This window comes from Aquarana catesbeiana, linkage group LG08, assembly GCF_042186555.1.
Source record: "Aquarana catesbeiana isolate 2022-GZ linkage group LG08, ASM4218655v1, whole genome shotgun sequence".
NCBI lineage: Eukaryota > Metazoa > Chordata > Amphibia > Anura > Ranidae > Aquarana > Aquarana catesbeiana.
In genome coordinates this window covers 7,040,775-7,054,351 of record NC_133331.1, presented here as the reverse complement: position 1 = coordinate 7,054,351, position 13,577 = coordinate 7,040,775, and the positions used below count along the sequence as shown (strand labels likewise).

Genomic DNA, 13,577 nt, shown 5'->3' with positions numbered 1-13,577 from the left:
AACATGGTTGGGACAAACGTAGATCTATACTCAGACAAAAAAAAAGTTAACAAAAAAGCGCATACTCGATGGACTACTCAGTCTTTTTTTCTGTTGTTACTTTTCTATGAGGTCAGAAAATGTGTGGGGGTGCATAAGTAGGAACTCTTTATATCAACTGATACCAGAAAGCAAAGCAATCACCAATTGGGTGGACTCCAGAGGGGAAGGGGACACTACAGTTGGGGGTTGATGTAAAGGAGGGCACAGGACACTGTTATGGGGGGGCAGAGGAAACTACAGTAGGGATGATGTGAAGGGGGGCAGGACACTACTGTGGGAGGGATGATGTGAAGAAGAGCAGAGGACACCACTGTGGGAGGGATGATGTGATGTGAAGGGGAGCAGAGGACACCACTTTGGAGGGATGATGTGATGTGAAGGGGAGCAGAGGACACCACTGTGGAAGGGATGATGTGATGTGAAGGGGAGCAGAGGACACTACTGTGGGAGGGATGATGTGATGAGGAGCAGAGGACACTATTGTGGGAGGGATGATGTGATGAGGAGCAGAGGACACTACCGTTGGGAGGAATAATGTGATCGGAAGGGGAGCAGAGGCCACCACTGTGGGAGGGATCATGTGATGTGAAGGGTAGCAAGAGCCATCACTGTGGGAGGGATCATGTGATGTGAAGGGGAGGGGCAAAGGCGACCACTGTGGGAGGGATGATGTGACGTGAAGGGGAGCAGGAGCCACCACTGTGGGAGGGATGATGTGAAGGGGTGCAGAGGATACTACTGTGGGAGTGATGATGAGATGGAAAGGAGGAACAGAGGACGTTACTCTGGGAGGGATGATGTGACGCAAAGGGGGGCCGGGGACACTATAGTATGTCTTTGAGGGCTTGACAGTTTTTTTTTTTTTAAGTGGTTCTAAAAGGCAGAAGGTTCATTCTTTGCATTATGATAAAAAGCCTTCTGTGTGCAGCAGCCCACCTGAGTTCCCTCTCCGTCCAGCGATGTCCACAAGTGTCTCAGCCGTCCGAGACTCTCCCTCCCGAGACACACAGCAGCGGCGCCATAGGTCAGCTATAGCCAATCAGTGGACAGAGGGGGCGGGGCCGGGGCTCTGTGTTTGTATGGACACAGGGAGCTGAGATTCAGTTCGGGTGCCCCCATAGCAAGCTGCTTGCTGTGGGGGCACTGAACAGGAGGGAGGGGTCAGAAGCACAGAAGAGGGACCCGAGAAAAGGACGATCGGGACTGCTCTGTGCAAAACCATTACACGGAGCAGGTAAGTACAGGTAAGTAATGAGACTTTACAAACCACTTTAAGGGCATTCCCAACCCCCGCCCCCCCCCCCGAAACCACCACCACCTGGGGATCTTTGATTTCCTCCATTTTGTCCAGGTAGATCTCAACCTCTGAAAGGTGGTCTAACCCCTGGCCTACAGCATGATGCATTTCCATATATACTCCATGCACCATTGTCTGAGTGTAAAAGTGTAAGCACTTGAATGGAATTGGCTGTAGAACATTTCCTTGTATGTTTTTTCAGCTGAAATACCATTGGAAGCAAGACAGAATGGTGTACTTCTAATAATAAGAGAAAGAACTAGGTTTTCTTATGTTTAATAAACCAAAAAACTCCAAACATCTTCATAAATAGAAGAATTCAACATCCTTATCGTGTGCAAGTCAGAACATCCCCGTCTATCCCACCGGCAATCCGTGAACGGTTTGAGATGCAGGTCATGTCCTCCTGAAATGGAGATTCACCCGTCAGGAGGACTTCCTCTCCCCCCTGAGAGAGATGGTAGGGGTTCCCCCTTCTGGGAAGCATAAAACCAAACCATTGGCCATCCAACAGTATTGTTCACAGGTCAAGCCCAGGGTAGAGTCAGTGGAGACGTCCGATGCGGGGGGCCACACAAAAGTCATTACGATGCAAATGTCCTTTTTTATTGGGCAGAATCATTATTATCTCTTTAAATTGTTGGCTCTTCGGAAGCAAGCAAAGAATGAGGCTCCACCGCCCCCCCCCCCCCCCCGGGTATCGGTGACTTCACCTCACTGATTGATATATAAAAGGCAGAAAATAATGTGCAAAACGAAAAAGGTTCAAACTCTTCTCTCTTTCCTCTTCTTCCTTCCAGTCTGCGCTCCTCTCTGTGCCGCTTTCACCAGTCCTTTAAACTGGCCTCGCATCTTTGCTTTTTTCCTGCATCAGAAGAAGATTATTATTATTATTATATTCTTATTATATCATAATGTCACTAGACATGCGCAATTCATTTCATTCCGAATTAGTTTTTGGACAAAATTAGTTAATTCGGAAATATTCAAATTAACGAAAAGCCATTTAACACATTTTTCAGAAAATTAGAAAAACTGTAAATTTGAAAATTCTAAAAATCAGAAATTTTGAACGAAAACCCAACAATTCGAAAACCCGAAATAACAACTATTACTAACTATTTAATTATAGGTATTGGAATCTCCTTTCAAATTTGGCTGTTAGTGAACGTAACAAATACGAATTTATCCAAAGTTACGAATTATCTGAAATAATGAATGCCATATCTAAATGACTGGAACGTATCTAATTAATAAGAATAAATAACAACAACAAATGAAACCTTTTTATTATTCTTAATTTGTTACGTTCCATTCATTTATATGGGACATTCGTTATTTAGGATAATTCATAACTTTGGCTAAATTCGTATTCGTTACATTCACCAACAGCCAAATTTGAAAGGAAATTCCAATACCTATAATCTAATAGTTATTATTAGTTAGTATTTCAAATTTTCACATTTTTTAAATTTACAATTTAGCGAAGTTACGAATACCGCATATAAAATGAATGGAACATAACTAATTCAAATTTTTCTGAAGTTACAAATTTATTCGAAATAACGAATTTTGATCATAAAGAATCACCCGGAAAAAAAAAAGAATACCGGTATGAACACATTTTTTGGCAGTGCACAAAGTTAGTCAGGTTGAAAAAAGACAAGTCCAACCAGTTTAACCATAAAAAATAAATAAATAAAAAATATCATACCATCCCATATACCCAATCCTATACCCACAGTTGATCCAGAGGAAGGTGAAAAAACCTGTCTAAATGTCTCCAAGTAATAATGTTTCAGCAGCCTTATTCACCGATTCATACATTAACGCGATATTAAACACTTGACCTCTGAAAGATTTACCCCCCTCCCCCCTTTATGACCAGGGCATTTTTTCCAATACGGCACTGCGCTACTTTAACCGACAATTGCGCGGTCTTGCGACGCTGTGCACATTTAAAATTTATGAGTTATTTTTCCCACAAATGGAGGTTTCTTTTGGTGGTATTTGATCACCTCTGCGGTTTATTTTTTGCACTATAAACAAAAAAAACAGACCGGCAATTTTGAAGAAAAAAAAAAAAACATAATTTATTACTTTCTGCTATAAAACACATCCGATAAAATGAAAAAAAAAAAAAAAATCTAATTTCTTCATTAATTTAGCCCAATATGTATTCTGCTAATGTTTTTGGTAAAAAAAAAATCCCAATAAGCGTATATTGATTGGTTTACGTGAAAGTTATCGCGTCTACAAACTATGGGATAGATTTATTCATTATTCATCACACTGGCGGAGGCAGTGTGATGCTTTGTCTAGTGGAGTCCATACTGTTATGGCTGATTGGTTGGTCTAGCTACCTATTTAAATTCAACTGATGCATCTAAAGTGTTTTGCTCATATATCTGTCCCACACACATCCCAATTCTTGCATACAATGCGTTCAATCTGAGTATTTCTGGAAATAACTAGTGTCTGTGCTGTGTATTACTGAGCCAAAAACACACAAAAGCTCTGGAGAAGCCCAACATCTTCTACATCCCAGCCCCAGTGCTCAAGAAACCCCAACAGATCATGTATTAACGATTTCATAAATCCCAAGCCATTGATTTAAAGACACCTGTATATGGTGAAGGAAATCCTGAAGACATGACCCGTTGGGGGAACTTGAGCACTGATGTTGGGAACCACTGGTCTACAAAAGCTGTAACCAAACCAGGACCCATAGACAAGGGGATGAATCCTTTCTCTGTACAATGCAGTCCCCAAGAGGAGACATGTTATGGTGGCCACAACACCTGGAGGACATCCCATCTCACAGGTTTAGTAACACTTCTGGTTATTTACCTTTGATTTGTATGTCTCTCCAAAGTTTGGCTTTCTGTGAATGGGTCGGTGTATTCCTGAGCCGCCAGCTATTGGGAAACAAAGATGGTGCAAAGTGAGTTAGCTAAAATAGTTAAAGTGGAATTCTAGGCCCCAACTATAACCGGCCATAGATGGATCTAATCAACACTGACTGTGTTGATGGGGAAACCCAGCAATTTTCTTTTCTGGAAAGAAGAAAAAAAATCTGTATAACCCCAGGCTGCTTAAACCTAAAACTGCAGAAGGAAGATGCTTACACTTACCTATTCTTGCGTTACTCTGGTCCAGTCACGTGATTCCCCCCCAAACAGCCAGCTCCAGGGGAGAGCAGATCGCCAACAATGGATGGAATGCCAGAGTGGTGATGTCACCCATAGGCTTACTATGGGGCATCCATTGTTGGCTGTCCCTCCTCTTACCTGAAGCCAATTATGTGACCAGTCCAGAGCACCCTGAGAATAGGCAAGTGTAAGCATCTTCCTTCTACAGGGTAGTAAGTATAGGAGTTAGGAGGGGGATAGGAGTCATTTTAAGTTTAGTTAGAGCCTGGAATCCCATTTTAATTAAGTGGGCAAAAGTACAACTAATTGCAAAGCACTAATGGTGTCTATTACGTGACACTGACCATCAGGAATAGATGGTGGTGGTAGTAGTAAATGGAAAGTATGACAGATCATAGGTTCTAAACAAGTTTCCAATTGGGGGGGGGGGGTTACTTTATCAAAACCGATTACAATTTGAAAAACCCAACTACAGCCCAACTGTTACCCCTGTAGGTGGACCATGGCTTTTGGACCTGTATAGCACCTTGTAATTAACTACACTCGTTGCACCAAGTACGGAGGTGAGTGCCCATGCAGGATCCAGGGCACAAATATTACAGACCGTCCCCCCAAGCATGGGGTCCAGGTATGGTTCCCAAAATTTGACCAAGGTTACGCCCATCCAGATGCATTGCCTCTATTGTTGATTTTAAAAACCCAACTACAGCCCAAATGTTACCCTTGGTCTTCAGTGATTGGGCTCCATAGGAATGGACCATAGCCCTGAACCTGTATAGCACCTTGCGATTAACCACATGGGTTGCACAAAGTGCGGAGGCGAGGGCCTATGCAGGATTCAGGGCACAAATTAACATTACAGACTGGCCCCCCCCAGCGTGGGCTCCAGGTATGATTCCCAAAATTTGACCAAGGTTACGCACATCCAGATAATTGTTGTATTATTAGACTATGAAGAGTTGATTGAAAAATCCAAAGAGAAAATAAAACTAGTTAAGCTAAGAGTGATTTCTCCAAAAGGGAGAAGAGGCTCATCACCTTAGGACACTAGCAAAAAACGGAGGCATCATGGAGTAGGGTAGGGTTATGGGGGGAGCCCTGAGAGAGTACCATCAAAAGCTTGCCACTGTCCAACTGCCTATAGCCCAGGGTCTATGACTACTCAGCCAGTGTCCTATACTGTATGATTAGGATATAGAATTGTGTACTCACTCTTTTTTTGGTAGCCTATTAATTAATAAAGGAAGTCTTAAACCTTGGTGTTATTCTGCCTTCTACAGGAAAGCTGGACAGTGAGAAATAAAAGTGTAGGCAAGCCCCAGGATAATCCCTCCCAACTACCAGCATGCCTCGGTTTTTTGCTAGTGTCCTAGGAGGAGGCGGTCTTTTCTTCAATTTTGCTGGTAGAACAGAGTTTCTCAACTAGAGTTCCATGGGAGTAGTAGTAGCAGGGTATAGTAGTAATAGTAGGGTATTGTACAGCGTTAGCCATTAGTCCCTGAAGAACAGATCTAAGTTATCCTGAAGGCTCTCCTCTATATTCACTTAAAAACAATCCTTTCCATACTGACACCTGAATGGGGGGGATTGGGTTCATTATAACCACCTGGTAATTCGGGGCTCCTCACCCGGGATTCCATGAAACCCCCCTGGGTTTCTCCAGAGGTTGCTAGGGGTTCCCTTGAGCAATTTCTGCCTCTGAGAAAGGTTCCCACTGAGACCACTGGCCCCTTTAGCTAACTGTAAGTGGCTCTTCCAAATGACCACATGAATAAAGGAGCATTCTTCTCACTGACCATCACACTAATGTATCAGGAGTTGTAGATGTAGTCATATTTAGCAGAGGGTTCCTTAAGACCAGAAAGTTATTTCAAGGGTTCCTGTTGAAAAGGTTGGGAAGGGCTGGTATAATCTATAATTTAATCAGCATTTTTTCTTCTCTACGCCAAGGCTTACTCTCTGATCTGCACGAGGGGGGGGGGGCGCCTGACTTTTGAAGCGTACGGCATCCAGACCGTCATCTACTGGCTTCCACGTGAAGTGCTTCTCAGAACCAGTTTTTGTGAAGTTAACTGCATAGCACTTTCCAGGTCCAGAGCTGTTAGCATTGCCCTGAGATGCCTAATTTTTATTGGTCATTGGGTGCCATTATTCCCCGTTTCCTGATGGCTTTCTAGCAGAAGTTAGCACTGTGGAAGCAAGCGCTGGTGTAATTTGCCTGGGGGGGTAGTTTCTTGTGCATAAACCACGCCCTCTCCCTCTCTCCATGCTGCATCAAGGAAGCATCTCCCTGCTGATGTGCATACTTTCAAAGAGCACCCGGAAATTTGATCTGGCAATATTGACTTTGGTCATCCTACCCTCTGGTCATGGACCCTCACCGGCTTCTTGGGCGTCGAGAGTACTTTGCCTCTTACCTTTAGCCTGTATGTTGCCTTTGCTGATGCAGCAACATATCCGATTCTATACAGAGGGGACCGGTCCTGCTGTACCGGGTGCCCCCCAAGTCCCCCTTTCTACTAATGGCTCAGGGGCCACTTGCAGCAATTCTAATGATGGTATCGCTAATCTGCAGCTAAAGTGATGTTGATGTACCATCAAATCTTGGATGAAGAAAACCTCCTTCCTCAACCAGGGCATTAAAAATGGTTTGTGGATGGGTATTCCAGCATGACAATGACCCAAAACACACGGCCAAGGCAACAAAAGAGTGGCTCAAGAAGAACCACATTAAAAGGTCCTGGAGTGTCCTAGCCAGTCTCCAGACCTTAATCCCACAGAAAATATGTGGAGGGAGCTGAAGGTTCAAGTTACCAAACGTCAGCCTTGAAACCTTAATGACTTGGAGAGGATCTGCAAAGAGGACAAAATCCCTCCTGAGATGTGTGCAAACAGAAGCAGTATTAAATCCAAAACAAAAAAATGTAATATATTGCAGTTTACCAATCATTAGATGTGGCTGCTGCATTTCTGTGGCTCTTTCGGGCTCTGTGTGCTTAGGGTCGCTGTCCTGTTGGAAGATGAACCTTCGCCCCAGTCTGAGGTCCAGAGCGCTCGGGAGCAGGTTTTCAGCAAGGATGTATCTGTACATTGCTGCATTCATCTTTCCCTCGATCCTGACTAGTCTCCCAGTTCCTGCCGCTGAAAAACATCCCCATAGCATGATGCTGCCACCACCATGCTTCACTGTAGGGATGGTGTTGGCCAGGTGATGAGCAGTGCCCGGTTTCCTCCAGACATGACGCTTGCCATTCAGGCTAAAAAGAGTTCAATCTTGGCTTCATCATACCAGAGAATTTTGTTTTTCATGGTCTGAGAGTCCTCCAGGTGTCCTTTGGCAAACTCCAGGCGGGCTGTCATGAGCCATACACCTACCATCTACTAAACAGGCATGGTTGGTGGAGTGCTACAGAGATGGTTGTTCTTCTGGAAGGTTCCCCTCTCCCCTCAGAGAAATGCTGGAGCTCTGGTAAAGTGACCATCGGTTCTTTGTCACCTCCTTGACTAAGGCCCTTCTCCCCCGATCCTTCAGTTTGGCCGGGAGACCCGCTCTAGGAAGAGTCCTGGTGGTTCCAAACTTCTTCCATTTGAAGATGTAGGCCACTGTGCTCATTGGGACCTTCAATGCTGCAGAAATGTTTCTGTACAATTCCCCAGATCTGTGCCTCCATACAATCCTGTCTCGGAGGTCTACAGACAATTCCTTGGACTTCATGGCTTGGTTTGTGCTCTGACATGCACTGTTACCTGTGGGACCTTCTATAGACAGGTGTGTGCCTTTCCAAATCATGTCCAATCACCTGAATTTACCACAGGTGGACTCCAAGTTGTAGAAACATCTCAAGGATGATCAGTGGAAACAGTATGCACCTGAGATCAATTCTGAGTGTCATGGCAAAGGCTGTGCTACTTATGTACATGAGAGGAGCCTGTGATACTTATGTACATGGGAGGAGCCTGTGATACTTATGTACGTGGGAGGAGCCTGTGATACTTATGTACGTGGGAGGAGTCTGTGATACTTATGTACGTGGGAGGAGTCTGTGATACTTATGTACGTGGGAGGAGTCTGTGATACTTATGTACGTGGGAGGAGTCTGTGATACTTATGTACGTGGGAGGAGTCTGTGATACTTATGTACGTGGGAGGAGTCTGTGATACTTATGTACGTGGGAGGAGTCTGTGATACTTATGTACGTGGGAGGAGTCTGTGATACTTATGTACGTGGGAGGAGTCTGTGATACTTATGTACGTGGGAGGAGCCTGTGATACTTGTGTACATGGGAGGAGCCTGTAATACTTATGTACATGGGAGGAGCCTGTAATACTTATGTACATGGGAGGAGCCTGTGATACTTGTGTACATGGAAGGAGCCTGTAATACTTATGTACATGGGAGGAGCCTGTGATACTTATGTAAATGGGAGGAGCCTGTGATACTTATGTACATGGGAGGAGCCTGTGATACTTATGTACATGGGAGGAGCCTGTGATACTTATGTAAATGGGAGGAGCCTGTGATACTTATGTACATGGCAGGAGCCTGTGATACTTATGTAAATGGGAGGAGCCTGTGATACTTATGTACATGGGAGGAGCCAGTAATACTTATGTAAATGGGAGGAGCCTGTGATACTTATGTACATGGGAGGAGCCAGTGATACTTATGTACATGGGAGGAGCCAGTGATACTTATGTACATGGGAGGAGCCTGTGATACTTATGTACATGGGAGGAGCCAGTGATACTTATGTACATGGGAGGAGCCAGTGATACTTGTGTACATGGCAGGAGCCTGTGATACTTATGTACATGGGATTTTTTGGAGATTTATTTTTAATAAATTTGCAGAGATTTCAAACAAACTTCTTTTTTTACGTTGTCATTATGGGGGATTGTTTGTAGAATTTTGAGGAAAATAATGAATTTAATCCGTTTTGGAAAAAGGCTGTAACATAACAAAATGTGGAAAAAGTGAAGCGATGTGAATACTTTCAGGATGCATTGTATAACCTGTCATTGACATTATTTGTATTGAGTCGATCACATAGATACTTTATAAAGTATATACCCAAATATCCTATAAATAAAGATAGTTCACCTCTATAACATTCTGTACAACAGATGACAGACATGTATTCTTAGTAACGGAGAGACAGTCCTGATGTGAGCAGAGAGGAAGATAATTGTTGGGTTGGTGATCCTCCTGAGCGTCATCTATTGAATCTCTATAATTGCAGAATTCCGCTACTCAACAAAACACTGATCTGCAGATCAATGGAGAGCGTCAAATCAAAGTGATAATTATTTACACGAGGATGTCAGCTTAAAGAATCATCTCTTGTTCGGCTTTAGATACTTTTTAAAATCCTTCTTAGTCAGGTAAACAGGAAATATTTAAAACTGAACTCCAGAAATTCAGCTACTTTGTAAAAACTGCAGGTAATGCCGTGAGTCCAAGTCCAAGGAGGTCCCTGCCACCTCATAGACTGATCTCTATTATTGGTATCTGACAGGTTTAGAGTCCTCCAGGAAGATAAACTCCGGAGCTCCGAGGTGGTCTCAGCTCCCTCAAGAGCACTGGAACTAAAACATGTCTTCTTCCCCCCTCCTCCTCCTGCACATTCATAGAAGCCTTTGTATATGAACTCATTCACAAAATACAAAGGCTTCGGAGAATGGGAAGCGGAGGGGGAGGGGCAGCCACAGCTGCTGTGTGTTCTTCTCTACTCTCACAGCCTGAGTGTGTCCTCTGGGGAGTGCAATAAACCCGTCACATAGAAGTACCAGAGATGAGTCCTGGAGATGACATGCACCTTATTGGATTTAAGGGCCGGTTCACACCACATGCAGTCCAGTGAGATTTTGTATGCATCAAAAACGCATGGAAAGAAGGTTATATGGTTTTCAATAGCATAGTTCACACCAGTGCTTGGAGTTTCATTGCGTTCCAGAAAAAGAAAAGAAGGAGTAGAACATGCTGAATTTTTCCTGCACTGGACTGTACTGAAACTCTGTAAAGCGCATCAAAAATGTACTGGAGCGCACCTAAATGCATTGAAACACACGTCCTTAAGAAAAAGGAGGAGGGAAAAAAATGCACTGGACTGCATCAAAAAATGGGAGTGCAGTACTGGCCTTTAGGGCCACCACATGCATTCCAGTGCGTTTTGTTTTCTGCATTTTCAATGGCATAGTTGACACCAGTGTGTTCCAGAAAAAAAAAAAAAAAAGTAGAACATGCTGCATTTTTCCTGCACTGGAACACATCAAAAACGCACTGGAACACACATGTCATTTAAGATTAAGAAAAGGAGGGGGAGGGGGAGATGCATTGGACTGAATCAAAAATGTGCATGCAGAAAAGCATCTGGAAGGCATCCGAACTGCGTTTCAATGGTGTGAACTGGCCCTGCAGTCCGGATGCATTCCAGATGCTTTTCTGCATGCACGTTTCTGATGCATTTTTGGTGCGTTTTTGATGCAGTTTAGTGCATTTTCCTCCCTATTTTTTAGGGCCAGTTCACACCATAGATACGCAGTCCGGATGCGTTCCAGATGCTTCTCTACATGGGCGATGACGCATTCCAGTGTGTCTTTGATGCAGTCCAGTGCATTTTTTCCCCCTCTTTTTTCTTAACCTTAAGGACATGTGTGTTCCAGTGCGTTTTTGGTAGATTTTGGTGCGTTCCAGTGCCTTTTAGTACAGTCCAGTGCAGGAAAAATGCAGCATGTTCTACTTTTTTTTTCTGGAACGCATTGGATCTGCAAGCACCGATGTGAACTATGCCACTGAAAACCATATAACCTACTTCCCATGTGTTTTTTGATGTAGAAAAAAAAAAAAAAAACGCACTGGACTGCAGGTGGTGTGAACCAGCCCTTAAAGGGTTACTAAACTTTTTTTTTTTTTTTTTTAAATATGTCATACTTACCTCCTGTGTGCAGTTGGTTTTGCACAGAGTGGCCCCCCGATCCTCCTCTTCTGGGGTCCCTCAGCGGCGCTCCTGGCTCCTCCTCTTCTCGAGTGCCCCGTCGGAGAGGCTCTCTCCTTCAGGAGAACCGTGTCGGCGCGATCCAGAGTCTTACTGCTGCGTCTATTGACACAGACAGCAGGACTCAGCCCCGCCCCCGGGTCATTTGATTTGATTAACAGCAGTGGGGGCCAATGGCTGCGCTGCTACCAATCTATCCAATCAGGACACGGGATGCTGGATAGAGCTGGTGTGCTCGTCCCCGGGGCGAGGAAGACCGGGTTCAGGGAAGTAAAATGGGGGCGGGGGGGCGGGGCGGGTCTGCTGCATGACTGGAGGTTTTTCACCTTAATGCATAGAAAGCATTAAGGTAAAAAAAACACGAGGGGTTTATAACCCCTTTAAAGTGATTGTAAACAGTCATCTTGTAAAACAACTCATTCAGTTTAAAATGGAAATTAAAGGCACAACACTTTTGCAAAGATATAAAACAAATACTTTTTTTATCTTTATTATTTTTTTTTTTTTTTTTAGTGATCACGTTCCCTCTGTTCTCAGCTGCCATAAGATCTGGGGGGGGGGGGGGGGGGGGGAACAGCAGCACACTGAGCATGCCAGTGAATAGCTGTGCAGCAGGGGAGTGTTAGGACAAGTCTGATCATTGGAGGAGAGCACACTGGAGTTCCCAGCATTGCTAGAGAACTGACCGCAGTGTGCTCTCCTGCTCAGTGTGGTCAGTTTTTCATAAGAAAGCAGAGGGACTGGCAGGAACACCAGGGACAGCACACAAAGGAAGCGATACAAAGAGAACAGGAGACTCTCCCATACAAGTACATGGTACACCCGCCACATGTCAGGGATATGAAGTGTTGGGGGAACAAATAGTGTGTCTTCACTTTTTGCAAAGTTGCTGAATTCCTGGACTTCAGATTAAATGTGAATATTTCATATTTGTTACACTTCACCAAACGGGACATCGGAGTCCAGCGGGATTCTCACCCTTCCCTCCCCATCTGTAGATGAAGGCCGTGCTGGAAGCATTGTGTGTGCTGCAGCTTTCATAAAATAGTGACTTTATACAATATAAAAAAAAAATGTATAAAATGATCGAGTTACAAACACTAAATATTAAAATTACTCAAACAACAAAAAACAAACAAAAAAAACTCCGGTTTGCCTTTAAAGATTAAAGATGGAAACTTACAGTGCGAAGTCCGACTTCTTTCATGAGATCCGCCATCTCCTCATCCACACCTGTAAAACATGAACAGAGACTGAGAACATCGTCCATCATCACACCGCCTTCAGCTGGATACCATCGGGATTTGTTAAACCGTTTTTTTTTTTTTTTTAATGAAATTTTTCGGTGTGCAAGAATAAGAAATGATATTACATGAATACGTTTTATTACACAATCTCTATGTCAGCTATTCTCAATGAGGATTCTGTGGAATCTCCAAACTTCCTAAACAAAGAACCAGTCTACAGTCCTTCAGACTTTAGGGGGCCAGAAGGAGAAGACAATGCTTCAGGCTTGGTGGTCAGTGGGAGAAGAAAAATAAAATAAAAAATTACAGTGTGTGGTCAGAAGGAGGAATAGTGCCCCATTGTTGGTGTCGGTGTGGGGGTGGGGGATGGTGCTCCACTGTTGGGGTCAGTGGGGGATATATCTGATCTCCCCAGTACTCTGCATTCACTATATCTGATCTCCCCAGGACTCTGCATTCACTATATCTGCTCTCCCCAGGACTCTGCATTCCCTATATCTGATCTCCCCAGGAGCCTCCAGTCACTATATCTGATCTCCCCAGGACTCTGCATTCACTATATCTGATCTCCCCAGGACTCTGCATTCACTATATCTGGTCTCCCCAGGAGCCTGCACTCACTATATCTGATCTCCCCAGGAGCCTGCATTCACTATATCTGATCTCCCCAGGAGCCTGCAGTCACTATATCTGATCTCCCCAGGACTCTGCATTCACTATATCTGGTCTCCCCAGGAGCCTGCACTCACTATATCTGATCTCCCCAGGAGCCTGCATTCACTATATCTGATCTCCCCAGGACTCTGCATTCACTATATCTGGTCTCCCCAGGAGCCTGCACT

The 13,577-nt window shown here is 44.2% G+C and overlaps 1 protein-coding gene across 8 annotated transcripts in view; it reads right to left on the bottom strand.

Annotated features, from left to right (window-relative positions):
* Positions 1-1,599: 1,599 nt before the first annotated feature.
* The window catches only part of LOC141105568 (RRP12-like protein), a 305,552-nt gene continuing 293,574 nt past the window's right edge, over positions 1,600-13,577 (bottom strand). For 7 of the 8 annotated variants that reach the window (XM_073595466.1, XM_073595463.1, XM_073595469.1 and 4 more), the window contains 3 exons: positions 12,672-12,721; positions 4,190-4,257; positions 1,600-2,204 (listed from right to left, as the gene is read on the bottom strand). In XM_073595466.1, the coding sequence (XP_073451567.1) occupies positions 2,105-2,204; positions 4,190-4,257; positions 12,672-12,721 (218 nt within the window). In that variant the 3' untranslated portion in view covers positions 1,600-2,104. The remainder of the gene's footprint in view (positions 2,205-4,189; positions 4,258-12,671; positions 12,722-13,577) is intronic. The other variant, XM_073595459.1, reaches the window with a different exon arrangement.